This window comes from Sciurus vulgaris (genome assembly GCF_902686455.1).
Source record: "Sciurus vulgaris genome assembly, chromosome: 2".
NCBI lineage: Eukaryota > Metazoa > Chordata > Mammalia > Rodentia > Sciuridae > Sciurus > Sciurus vulgaris.
Genome location: NC_136462.1, coordinates 100,644,132 through 100,657,802, shown reverse-complemented (window position 1 = coordinate 100,657,802; position 13,671 = coordinate 100,644,132). Strand labels below are relative to the sequence as shown.

General features: G+C 34.2%; 1 protein-coding gene, 1 long non-coding RNA gene and 1 pseudogene across 3 annotated transcripts in view; 1 reads left to right on the top strand and 2 right to left on the bottom strand.

The window, feature by feature from the left end:
- Positions 1–13,671, bottom strand: part of LOC306655510 — a 214,048-nt gene that overhangs the window by 41,457 nt on the left and 158,920 nt on the right. The window lies entirely within an intron of this gene.
- MYO5A (myosin VA) overlaps positions 1–13,671 on the top strand; it is a 217,645-nt gene that overhangs the window by 69,737 nt on the left and 134,237 nt on the right. The window contains 2 exon segments of the mRNA XM_079130018.1: positions 3,390–3,561; positions 5,473–5,617. Of these exon segments, the coding sequence (XP_078986144.1) occupies positions 3,390–3,561; positions 5,473–5,617 (317 nt within the window).
- Positions 6,240–12,343, bottom strand: LOC306654192 (short coiled-coil protein-like; annotated as a pseudogene). The gene has a single exon. The product of its transcript is annotated as a short coiled-coil protein-like (transcript).

Sequence of the window (13,671 nt, the reverse complement as noted above, 5' to 3'; positions counted from 1 at the left end):
ACACATACACATACACACACACACACACACACACACACACACACACACACACATATACACATATGGTGGATTAAACCCAGGGACATTCTACTACTGAGCAACATCCCCAGCCCTTTTAAAATTTATTTTATTTTATTTTATTTTTTGCATTGGACACTGAACCCAGGGCTCTATGCTGGGTAACTGCTGTGCTAATAAACTATATCCCCAACCTTTTTTATTATTATTTTTTGTTTTGAGACAGGATCTTACTAAGGTGCCCAGGCTGACCTTGAACTCAAAATCCTCCTGTCAGCATCCTGAATAGCTGGAATTATAGGCCTGCACCACCCAGCCTGACTTTATTTATTTATTTATTTATTTATTTATTTATATATATTTTTAATTTTTACAGACTGCATTTTGATTCAATGTACACAAATGGAGTACAACTTTTCATTTCTATGGTTGTTCATGAAGTAGATTAATACCATTTGTGTAATTATACATGTACAAGGGGTAATGATGTCTGCCTTTTTCTATCGTCTTTCATACCCCTGCCCCTTCCTCCCTCTCATTTCCCTCCACGTAATCTAAAGTTTCTCCATTCTCTCACCCCCAACCCCCATTATATATCAACTTTCACTTATCAGGGAAAACATTGTCTTTGGTTTTTTGGGATTGGCTTATTTCACTTAGCATGTTATTCTTCAATTCCATCCATTTATCTGCAGATGCCCTAATATTATTCTTTATGGGTGAATAACATTCCATTGTGTATATATACCACAGTTTCTTTATCCATTCATCTGTTGAAGGGCATTTAGGTTGTTCCCACAATCTAGCTATTGTGACTTGAGCTGCTCTAAACATTAATGTGACTGTGTTACTGTATTATGCTAATTTTAAGTCCTTTGGGTATAAACCAAGGAGTGGGATAATTGGGTCAAAAGGTGGGTTCACCTCAGAAAACTTGGAATGGACCCACCGTTTGACCCTTGGTTTATTTTTTTATTTTGAAACAGCGTCTTTCTAAGTTGCCCAGTCTGACCTCCAAGTTACAATCCTCCTGCCTTAGCCTCCCTGATAGCTGGGATTAGAGGCATGGGCCACTGTGCCCAGCTATAGCTATAGGTACACACACACATATAGATACATATGGATATAGATATTAATATGAATGAATATAATACTAATGTATTTTACCTGTTCTTTAAATTAAAAAAAAAATTTTTGTTGTAGATTCACACAATACCTTTATTTTTTAAATTTATTTTTGCATGGTGCCAAATATCAAAACCAGTACTTCACATGCTAGGCAAGTGCTCTACCACTAAACTACAGTCTCAGTCCCTACATTCATCTATTCTATTTTGTATGTCAGTATCTCTCTATATACATGTAGATATAGATATACCTATAGAAAGATAGGTATTTTAGCCATGAGTTCATAATGATCCATTTTTCTTCAACACTGCAACAAGGTTAATCCTATTATTCTCCCTTAGCTTATTTGTAAATTCTTTTATCAGTTTTTGTTATCTATAATGTATTTACTTAGTTGTTATACATTTAAAGTTATTTCAGAATTGGTAATCCATATCCCTATAAGAAACAAATTTACCAGAATATAGTGCCTATGTTTAATTTTATTAATCCTTTATTTTAAAAAATTCAGAAATAAAATGGTATGTGCATTTAATAAAAGCAATTCTTAGAAAAGAAGACAAGCAAGAACAGATAATAAAATCTAGCCAACTAACTGGGCAGGATGGCACACTCCTGTTATCTCATTAAATTGGAAAGTTGAGGCAGGAGGATCCCAAGTTCGAGGCCAGCTTTAGCAATTTAGCAAAACCCCAAGTAACTTAGAAATACCCTGTTTCAAAACAAAAAATAAATTAATAAATAAATAAAGTTGGGGATATAGCTTAGTGGTAAAGCACCCCTGGATTAAATTGTCAGTACCTCCCACCCCCCAAAATTACAGCTATCTAAGGATCATTCCCCTTCTAGAAATTTTAGTCTTTTAGGGATTAGAATAAAATAGAGAAAACATAGTTTTTGCAATATTAGAAGAGCTCATTAATTTCCTAATTTCCAATGATTCTAGAGGAGCAGGTTATATCCATCTGAAACCTAATTCCAAGGAGCAAATTTTCATAAAGATGTTGTAGATGACCATCCCACATATTAGTGTCTTCACAATTCTAAATCCTTCCCACAATGACCACATAAAAACCCATCCTCTAATGGAGACTAAGAAGAGAGTTCTGCCATTTCGTAGTCATCTGGCTACATGATAAACTGTGTAACCAGTTAAACCAGGAAGATTCTGGACATTTCTAAATATTCCCCATGTCTCCTAAGACTTGCTGTCATTCAGATCTAATGCTATATTTTCAGGTTATCAGGGGATAAACATTGAAGATGAGCAGAAAGGAGAATGTACTGAGAGGAACTTAAAGCAGTCTACCGAGGACAGCAAGAGAACAGACAATTGTGAATTGATAGGGCCAATGCAAGCACCATTTAGGACATTTTATTCTGATAAACAGGCAAAGGGAATTGCTGAGAGACAGATTATAAATTTTTTTCTCCTTTATCATAGTCCATTCATGCCTTATTTGAATATTTGATCTCAGTACATATCTTCAGTATTAACAAAACTAGCTTGTCCCACTGTAATTAAATTGCGTTTTTGTTGACTTTATCAGAAAGTCATATGCCTATGATTTCAAAATGTATTGTACTTAATGTTTGGACCCAGGTACCTCATTAAAATCTAATTAAAATTATGAATTGCCTTTCTCAGGAAAGTTCACATACATGCCCATATGTGTATACACTTGTACATATACACAGTGTGCATAATTTCAGGGTATTCTTGGGCTTCTCAGGGTTTGGGAGTCCCTAAGGGCATACCACATGCCAAGCATGGTCTCTTTTAATTTTTACCACACCTTTGTGTGAAATAATTCTGTTATTCATTGTATAAATGAGGGATTTAGATTAAATAACATATTCAAAATCACATAAAAAGTAAATGCCAATCTTAGGGTTTGAGCCCAGGTCAATCTGATCCTCAAGCCAAGCCCTCTCTTTTATTGTCTATCACTTAAGTAAAGAAGTGAAGAAAGCTCATTTAATGATTAAAAAGTTCTAGGTAAAAAAGGTCTAGATTCTGATGTGTCCAACAAATAAAAACCAACAAAAAAATTTAATATTATATGTCTAGTGAAAAGAAGATTTTCACCATTTCCACCAGTTTCTATGGTACTGGAAGGTACCAGAAACAAAAACATTTAATAGCTGAGTAGCAAATCAGGATAAGGAAATAAGCAAAATACATGGGCCTGTTTCATGCTTCTTGCCATGACTGGTCTAGATGCTGTATCTTCTGTTTTTAGGATTTGGAATACCGTCTAGATCCGAAGACCAAGGAGCTGCCTCATCTACGAAACCCTGACATACTTGTTGGTGAAAATGACCTCACGGCCCTCAGCTATCTCCATGAGCCTGCTGTGCTCCACAATCTCAGAGTTCGCTTTATTGATTCCAAACTCATTTATACATATTGTGGTAAGTATGCTTTGCTGTCTGAGTGGACCATAAACGCTTTTCCTCTAACAGATGCAGCAATGGAAGCATTGTGCATGGGGAAAGCAGGCTGTGGTTAGATTTTCTCTTAAAGACAAAAGTCATTTCATAGTTATAAAAAGATTTACCAATATTTATTAACTAAATTGCATTCTATACCAAATAAATTCATTTGTAAAGTCAAATTGTATCACTTTGCTCAAAATGAAAAGGACTTGGCCCATCTTTTGCACCCCTTCTCACAGAAGCCATATGTCAGATTTAATGCCAAGTTCACACTCTTTTCACCTCTTAAAAACTACATGAAGAGTAGATGTTCAAGAACTTACATTCAGAGCAGGTTAGAGGTTAGGTTAGGTTGTTAACTTTTTCTCACTGAGAAATGCAGGATTGATTTGACTCACTGTAAATCTTGCTTGCTTGAATTGCCAGACCCATTGTAGTATGCTTTTTATCCCTCTTAGAAATGAAGTCTGTGCATGAATGTATGGTTCTGTTTATTCCCCTCTCCCCATCTGTCTTTTCTTCTTTTTCCTTTCTTTCTCTATTTTGTTCTTATTCTCTGTTTTCTCTACTGAACTCTTGGCTTTCTTTTACTAATCACTCTCTCCTCTGGGTCTCATATCTGATTTCTATCTGAGTCTTTTTGCCTTCTGTGCCCAATGCAGTGTTTGAACAGGAGCAGCCACACTTTCTTCTTCAGATAATTTATATCCTTTAGATTCTTGATGTTAACCTTTCTTTTTCTCCATTAAATGAATATTGCTTTTTCATAATTTTTATTTTTCTTCAGTTTATTTTTTTGTACATGTTACTTTCTCAGTGAAGCCTTCCCTGGCCCCCCTTTCTAAACCATAAAAAGCCTTCCTTCCCTCCCAGCTATCTTCCTTCCTTGCTTTATTTTTCTCCTTTTTCCTTTCTACTATCTAAACCATAGAGAGATGTATGTATTTTTTCTTATTTATCTTGTTAGTCCTCTGAATTTCCCATTAGACTATGAGCTCCATGAGAGCAAAGGTTTGTCTTTTCTGGTTTCTTTTGTAAGTCAGCATTTATAAAAGACTTGAAATATAGCTGGAGCTGAAGAATATTTGTTGAGTGAATAACTTCATTTAAGTAATATATGTAGCTACTGTAAAATATTAAATACAGAAAAGTATCAAAAAGGAAAAACAGTTGCAAGTAATTCAGCACTAAAAAATAACCAGTATTCCATTGACTTAAATACTTTATTTTTTAACTTAAATTCTTTCTTTGTGTATCTGTGAAAGACTGTAAGTGGATATAAATGTGGAATCAGTCTCTATATATTTTTGTATCATGTTTTTCTATGACATTTAATATTTTTCAAAAATATGTGATTTATGGTGGTAGTCCAGTAGTCATGTGGATGTCACAAAATGTGTTCATCTACTTTCCTTTTATTACATATTTTGTTTCTATTTTCACTGTTATGAATAATATTATGATAAACATCTCTATTTAAAACAAACCTTTCCATAAATTTCTATTTCATTTGAATAAATTTCTAGAAGTAGAAAGTACTTCGAATTCCTAAAACATTTTCACTTAAAAAATTTTTTGTTTTTACTAGAGATTGAACCCAAGGCTTCATTCATGCTGGGAAAGCATTCTACCTCTCAGTTACATCCCCAGCCTAGTTACATTACTTTTAAAAACCCAGCCCACTTTTTAAGTGGTGTTTTAATTAAAGGTATAATGATTCAGAGAGACAAAAGTTGTGTTATATTTTCATTCTTGAACAATTTACTATATTAGTTTAATATGAACTAAAAATGAAGTTTTATGTTAATTGTTTTACTTTATGTCAAGTTTGATATGCTCATTACAATATTACTGACATCTTTTCCTTTTTTTGTCCCCTCCCTCCAGGTATAGTCCTAGTAGCTATAAATCCCTATGAACAGCTGCCTATTTATGGAGAAGATATTATTAATGCTTACAGTGGTCAGAACATGGGTGATATGGATCCACATATCTTTGCAGTAGCTGAAGAAGCTTACAAACAAATGGCCAGGTTGGTGAAAGCTTTTGTTATTTCATGGCTTTTATTAGATGTGATAATTTCTTCTTTGTTAAGTCACAAGTATTTTCAAAAGTTAATGGCAGTTCATGTATCATTACTAACTAAGTAGCCTTGGCAACCAGTTGTCTTGGAATGGCCTGGATTTTTATTAAATATTAAAGTAATCTCATGCTGGCCTAGTGTGGTGGTACATACCTGCAATCCCAGCAATTCAGGAGGCTCAGTCAGGAAGATCACAAGTTTGAGGCCAGCCTCAGCAACTCTGTGAGACTTTCAACAACTTAGTGAGACCCTGTCTCAAAACAAAAAATGAAAAGAACTGGGGATGTAACTCAGTGATAAAGTTTCCCTGGGTTTAATCCCCAGTTACTTACTTACATACATACATACATACATACATGCATATATACATAATCTCACATTTATAAAAGGACATATAATTTAAAAAAAAACTGCCTTTGGAATCTCATTCAAGATTCTGTGACTAGGCAAGGACAGATGTTATATTTCACAGATGAGAGGATCAAGGTTTAGTGGTATTAAATGACTTGCCCAATGTCAATCTGTGGAATGATAGACCAGAACTAAAAAACAGTAAACTGGAAAAAAAAAAAAAATCAGTCTAGAGAATTAAATATAAAAGAAAGTATAATTTTAATGTTATTATTGCAGGGTATCAGTGATCCAGAATATCATCTACAAAATATATCTGATATTAACCATGGAACCTTAATATTTTGAGGATGGAAAATGGTAGAAAAATATTCTTGAGTAGATTACTCTTAATATGTAATATGATATAATGTAAAACAATGAATGCATAAAACAGTGAATGCATATATTTGGCTAATTTCTCCAGCCTACAAAGCAGAACTTGGCATATTATAATCATGATATGAGAAACTCTCAAGCAATTATGAAGTGGATATATTATAGAGTTTTTTGTTTTCTTTAGTCAGGGAGAGTGTACATGATTGAACCATCATGACATTATAAAATAATTTTAGAATTATTTCAATGAAAGAATCCTTAGAAATCATTATACCTCTCTTTTTTTCTCTGAAATAACTTTTTATTAAAAAGCAAAGCAGAACTGCGACATAATTTTAAATATTTGTAAATTAGGTCACAAAAGGGATGCAAAAATGTTTGCAGTTATTATGTATTCATACAATTAAAGTCACATATCAAATCTTACACTAATACATAAGATTATTTCATGATTAAAAGTAGCCCAAATCTAATAACCATATTAGTGGATCTCTTTTCCTATTATAACATCTTATTATTATTTCCAATACTGATTCCCTTACCAAATGGAATCTACAAACTAAAATTTTAAAAATTGTTAAAGAATGACTAAGCCTCTGCCAACTAAATGATTGAATTTACAGAAAATTCTGAGAGCATAAGAGCTAAAATACTAAGATTAAGATTACCAATTATTGTGCATGTAAATTCTTCTTTGTGTTCATGATTCTGATACTAATAAGTTGATCTGGGTAAATGTCCTTGAGACCAAATGGTAACTGGTCTCCCTAAAATGTGACTTACATAAAATTATTTGGACCTAATCCATTTTCATATCTATCTACTGTTCCCCCAAAATCTTTTCTGCCAGAGAGAATACAAATCTGGAGTAAAAGCATTTGGAGTTGGTTATTAGTACTTAACCAAGTTCTTTCCTGCTCCATTTCTATTTTTTCTTGAGATTTTCTGTCTTGAACATACACAACCAGAACTCCTATCTTTTCAGGTACCAAGTGGGTTATTTTGTACAAAAGGAGTTTTTAACAAATCTTCCCACTATGAGACCATATGAATAGTCTCAGTCCATCTTCAATTGCTTAAAGAGAAACCAGCAATCCTCTTATTATTAAATATCACAAAGGACAAACCCTAACTAAGAAAAAATCTTATTTTGGTTAATTTTCAATAACTAGAGTCCGGTTACTCTCATAAGTGACCAAGTATTAAAATTACTTTTACAAATGTGAGACCTTTTTTTGTTCCTTGCCACTTGCCGCCGGCCAGCAGGACAAACAACACGTACTCTTCAGAAGTTTATGAAGCAGCTTCCGCTTTATTCGGATAACACCCTCAATATATAAGCAGTCTCATGCATAAGCAATTGTAATCAGATATGTCCATCCAATCCTATTAAAGGTCAAGCGATCACGAGCTCAAGCACACATGTAAGATATATCTGTCCACGCGCTAGGCGGCTGAACTAATTATCATACAGCCAATGGTAAACACTTCCTGTTTTTCTCAAGGTGCATTCAGCACGCCCTTTAGCTCTCTGGCAGTCACCATCTTGGATGCATGTGGCGTAACCCTGGGCCCCTGTCTCGCCCTCCACAGTTCCCCTTAGGGAAATGGGAAGGAAGAGGTAAATGGAGAAGAGGCACATGATGGTGGACAGGATACATAAAACTGTGCATTCAGTACATGATTTTGGTCACTTTTTCACAACATTGTGGTTATTTTCTTATATATTTTACTAAATAAAAGATAGTGCTAAATCTATATATCAAAACAAATTCGATAAAACGCTCATCTTCAAATCTCATAAATATATGCAGTTCTAATTATAAAGCCTCTACAATACATTTGCGCATTTTCAGACTAACGTAGTACACAAACTCATGGAAGTATCAATTTTGCCTAGATATGCCATTATCTTTATAAATATTCAATGAAACCATAAAGATACTATAATTTTTGGAATCTATCCACATTTCAAAGTGGCAGGGGGAAACAACAGTCAACAGCAATTCCATAAAATGGAAGGGAAATCAGTCCCTTACTTTTTTTTGCTTTTTGTGTTGGTTGTTTGAAAAACACTACAAGCAGACATGAAGTTTTCTGTATATTGTCTAAGAACTTGGTTTTCTGATTTTAGCTTCAAATTTTCTTCTTTAACTGCATGTACTCTTACAGAGAGATCTTCAAGTGTATGTTGGAGTTCCAACACTTGATTAATAAGTCATATTTTTCCTCCAGTTCCACCTGATTTTCAGTATCAACTGCATCCATGTCAGCACTCGTCATCTTGGGTAACAAACTTTAAGGTCTTTGATGTAAAATTCTTCATGAATGATCTTCTGTTTGAGGCGCTGGGAGTGGGTGGACTCAGGAGGATGTCTCAGGCTGGGACACCTGGACCAAGTGACCCATTATGCCCTTTTAATAATAAAATAATATTAATGCTAATACTTCTAATGGCATGTAATAGTTATTATGAGTTCTCTTTCTGTAAGACACTGATTGGTTGCTTTTTGCTTATTAACTAGTTTTATCCTTACTACAGCCTTCTGAGTTTGGCTTTATTATTAAACTTAATTTTACAAATGAGAAAACAGAGTCATAGAGAAGTCAAGTAACTTTTCTAAGGTCTCATTACTAGGGTGACCATTCAAATTCAGTTAGTATGACACTATAAAATGTTAATATTTTACATATGAAATGACTAAACATAGTTAGCACTATGTAATAGGCCACATTATACCAGATTCTGCTATAAAATAAGAATAAATATACAGAGTTTAAGAAAAGTTATTTTTGAATTTAAAATTGAGAAAATGCCCTCATTCAGTACTTTTTTCCCCTTACGTTAGAAAAGTCTACCAATATTTGATTTGTAGAGTATTGTAGCACTGCAGGACAACTTTAGCACTACTCAGTATAACCTGAGAACCAGTGGATAGAGAGAATCACATGGACTGCTAGACACTAAAAATAGTCTCTGAAAATTTTCATACTGCTGAGAGAATTATATGACTTTTTTGAAAATATTATTCTTGTTCTTTTCATTCTTCCTTTCTCCCCCCACAGCCCCCCGCTTTTGTTTTGCATTTTGTGTTCTAGAGGTTAAACCCAGGGCTTTGCACATGCTAAACATGTTGTCTACTTTTGAGCTACATCCCCAGCCCTATTGCTAGTCTTAAATAAGAAGACATGACCCTTCCCATCTTTTCTGTGGTAATCCATGAATGGTGTTAGATTTACCCTTAGGTTTTTTTTAGCATTCTCCCCACTTTCCTTTATTATTCCTGTGGCTCAATCACTCATTGTGATTTCTAAACTGAAGGTTTATCTTTTTCCTTTTGCTTAGTTTTCTTTTTAAGGCAGTTTTAAAATATGCTTCAGTCAGTTATGGTATTAGGCTAACTGTCTGTATGAATAAATCAACAACCTAAAAATCTTCTACAACAGCTAAGGCTTAGGCTTACAGTCAGGAATCAAAGTTGCAAGAGCATCCCAGATACCAGGTACTGTCCTGGACACAAGGGAAGCAGCAAACAAATTATATGAAATAAGCAAAAATTTCTACCCCACAAGGCAAAGCATGATAAAGACTAAAACTAAATAAAATGCACAATTTATCATGTATCAATAAGAGCCATATTGAGGACAACGCTGGATGATTAATAAAATTGGAATACGGACTGGGATTAGGTGATGCTATTATATCAATATTATTGTTGCTGATTTTGATCATTGTAGATACATAAGAACAAGTCTCTAATGAGATATGCTCTAAAAGGAATCATGTTTGCAACCTATGTTCAGATATTTTAGAAAACATTAGAATAAGAGAAACAGATTAATAAAGCAAATGGACAGCTGATGTATCTAGGTAAAACATACAGGAGTTTGTTTTACTATTTTTGCATTTTTTTACAAAATTGAAATCATGTGAAAAGTAAATTTACAAAGCAAAACTAAAAAGAACAGATTGGGTCAAGGGTAGAAAGATAGGAGACCAGTTAGGTTATTACAATGAACTAAGCAAGGGATGATAATTTTAATTTGAGCATATTAGTGGAGATGGTTAATAAGTGGGTGGATTCTGGATATTAGTTTTACAATCGAACTGGCAAAGGCTTGCTTTTGTGGGGAAAGAAACAGGAGTTGGGGACAAGGATTTAGCTGAGCTCTAGAACACTGAAACTACCATTTCCTGAGTTGGAGAAGTAGCAAGAAGAGCAAGTTGTGTATGTGCGTGGTGTGGGGCAAAGAGTAGGAGTGGGCTTCCATTTTAGATGTTTAAAGTTGAAATGGTGTTTTAGGCATCTCTTCTCAAAACCAAGCTAACACTGGTGATTCTTCTCAAGCATGACAGTAGCAATAACCAGAATGCTTGGCTCATGGCTCCTTACTAAATATTCTCCTTGGAGGACGAAAATACCTTAGAGAACATAAATACTTTTATAGAATAATCTTTTAATTTTAGTAGTCCTGTTGACCTCTAGAGGAGAAAACCTCAGTGGACTGCAGTGTCTTATTTTTCTTTTCATATACTCGTTTCACATTCTTGCTGATCTTTTCCATGTTGAAACCAATTGTTCTTTAATATCTAAGTCCTAATGTTATTTGCTTTAAAACAACAGATCTTAATTTTATTTCCCTTAAACCAGGTAGTACTGATTGCTTTAATTTTCTGTATTTTCTCTCCTTCATGAATGGTAGAATAAATCAAGTTTACTGTTTCACTTGTAGTTCTACTTGAAGCAAGCTAGTTTTATGCAGTTAATTTTGGCATAGTGATAAAGATATCTGTACTAGTTGAGTCTCTATCAGTAATTAACTATATAACTTAAATCTCAAGATTCCTTGGATCTCAGTTTTATCACATATAAATGGAACAATTTCACTAATATCTAATTTTACTCTTATAGACTCTTCTGTGGATGCATTTGCTACCTTTCTGTTTAATGGCACCTCGTATGTAGTATTTTTCTTCTTCCAAGCAGAGGACAGATGATAAGGAAATGTGCAGCAAAGCACAAGGCCCATAGTATAGACCTTACCTTACATTACCTCTCCCACACTAATCATCAATCTCTCATGTTGTTTCCCCCAAAGAGGAAAAGATAATGTTTGAACTGCTTACCTCAGAGGTTAAAATTATATTAAATGATAAATACAAAATTACTTTGAAAAATACTAGATGGTATTCATATATAAGCTTTTTCTTTCATCATACTCATTATTATTATAAAGTCTCATGTCTTCATTCTCTTTTCATTACTTTAGCTTCTTATCTGGTTTTATTACTCCTGACTTTGTTCATTCTCAGATCTTTCCTTTGGGCAGCCCCTTTTCTTTAGTTACCTGATCTCTGTATACTTCACTGCCTTGAGGTCCATTGTCAGAGTGGAAGATGACTCTTACAGATGATAAATCTCTCCTCTTAACTGCGACTCATCTGCTATGTGGCTCCAAGTAACCTAGTTATGCAAATGGGCTCAATGCACTGCATGCTACCTAATAATTCTATTCAAATGCTCCTTGACTTATGATGAGTAAGTCATAAGTTGGATTACATCCCACATCATCATAAGTTGGGGATCATCTGTATATGGTATGTAAAGGTGGATTAATTTATATTAATTAATAGCTACATGCTTAGATGCCTGCCTATTTTGTGTCAAACAAAGTGCCAGGCATGTTACCTATAATCTTCCTATCATCCCTAGAAACAGATATCATCACCCCTGCTTTACAAGTGAGGAAACAGAAAGAAGTAACTTGTTCAGGCCATAGGCTAGTGAAAGATATCTGGAAACTGAAATTTGAATCTGATGCTGAGACTACAAACCTTTCTTCTTTGCCATTAGTTTTCTTACTTTCAACTATCTGGCCTTATTCAAATTAACATTGCCTAATTCTATTTCTACATCTTTTTTTCAGCCTAGAATATCCTTCTTGCTGTTCCTTTACCTGCTTGATTCATATTTATACTTTATGGTTTGTCTCAAACTAAACTTTCAGAATGTCCCAGCTCACAGTAAATGATTCCTCTTTAAAAATTTATATATATATGCTACTTATATGAAACTTACTGGGTACTGACTACCCCATATGGTTGCAGCAGGATTAAAATGTAACATGTATAAATTACTGCAGTATATAATAATTATGAATAAATATATTTAGTTATTTCTATTTGGAATCTTTATGTACTATATAGATTCTGTATTGATGGAACAGAAAACTCAGGTTTACCTGAGAGACTCTGAAGTAACAGGTTTCTTATTAGAAATTGAATGACAATTTTAAGTCCTTTGGGTATAGGCCAAGGAGTGGGAGAGCTGGGTCAAATGGTAGCTCCATTCTGAGTTTTCTTAGGAATCTCCATACTGCTTTCCAGAGTGGCTGCACCAATTTGCAACCCCACAAGCCATGTATGAGTGTACCTTTTTCCCCACATCCTTGCCAACACCTATTGTTGCTTGTATTCTTGATAATAATTGAGGCGAAATGAAATCTTTGGGTAGTTTTGATTTGCATTTCTCTTATTACTAGAGATGTTGAGCATTTTTTCAAATATCTGTTGATCGCTTGTAGATCTTCTTCTGTGAAGTGTCTGCTTATTTCCTTAGCTCATTTTTTGATTGGGTTATTTGTATTCTTGGTGTAAAGTTTTTTGAGTTCTTTATAGATTCTGGAGATTAGTACTCCATCTGAAGTGTGTGTGGCAAAGATTTTCTCCCACTCTGTAGGCTCTCTCTTCACATTGTTGATTATTTCCTTTGCTGATAAAAAGCTTTTTAGTTTGAATCTATCCCAGTTCTTGATTCCTGCTTGTATTTCTTGTGCTTTTGGAGTCATGTTAAGGAAGTCTGATCCTAAGCTGATGTGATGAAGATTTGGACTTCTTTTTAATTCTATTAGGTGCAGGGTCTCTGGTCCTTGATCCATTTTGAGTTGAGTTTGTGCAAGGTGAGAGATAGGGGTTTAGTTTCATTTTACTGTATATGGATTTCCAGTTTTCCCAGAACCACTTGTTGAAGAGGCTAATAGCTGCACTTTTCAAAAAAGTTTCAAAAATGGATTTCAATGAAATGTTGGATATTTTCTCTTCTCAACATTCATACTTTGCTCCCAAAGTTTGGTGATCCTACCTTCTAGGGTGCTCTTGCTAGCACACTAAGTTTATGAGTTCCTGAACTGTTCTTCCAATATGCAGGTAGAGAATAGCTGCACTTTAAGTGACTTTTTCTGAAAAAGTTTCACTAATGGATTTCAGTGGAACT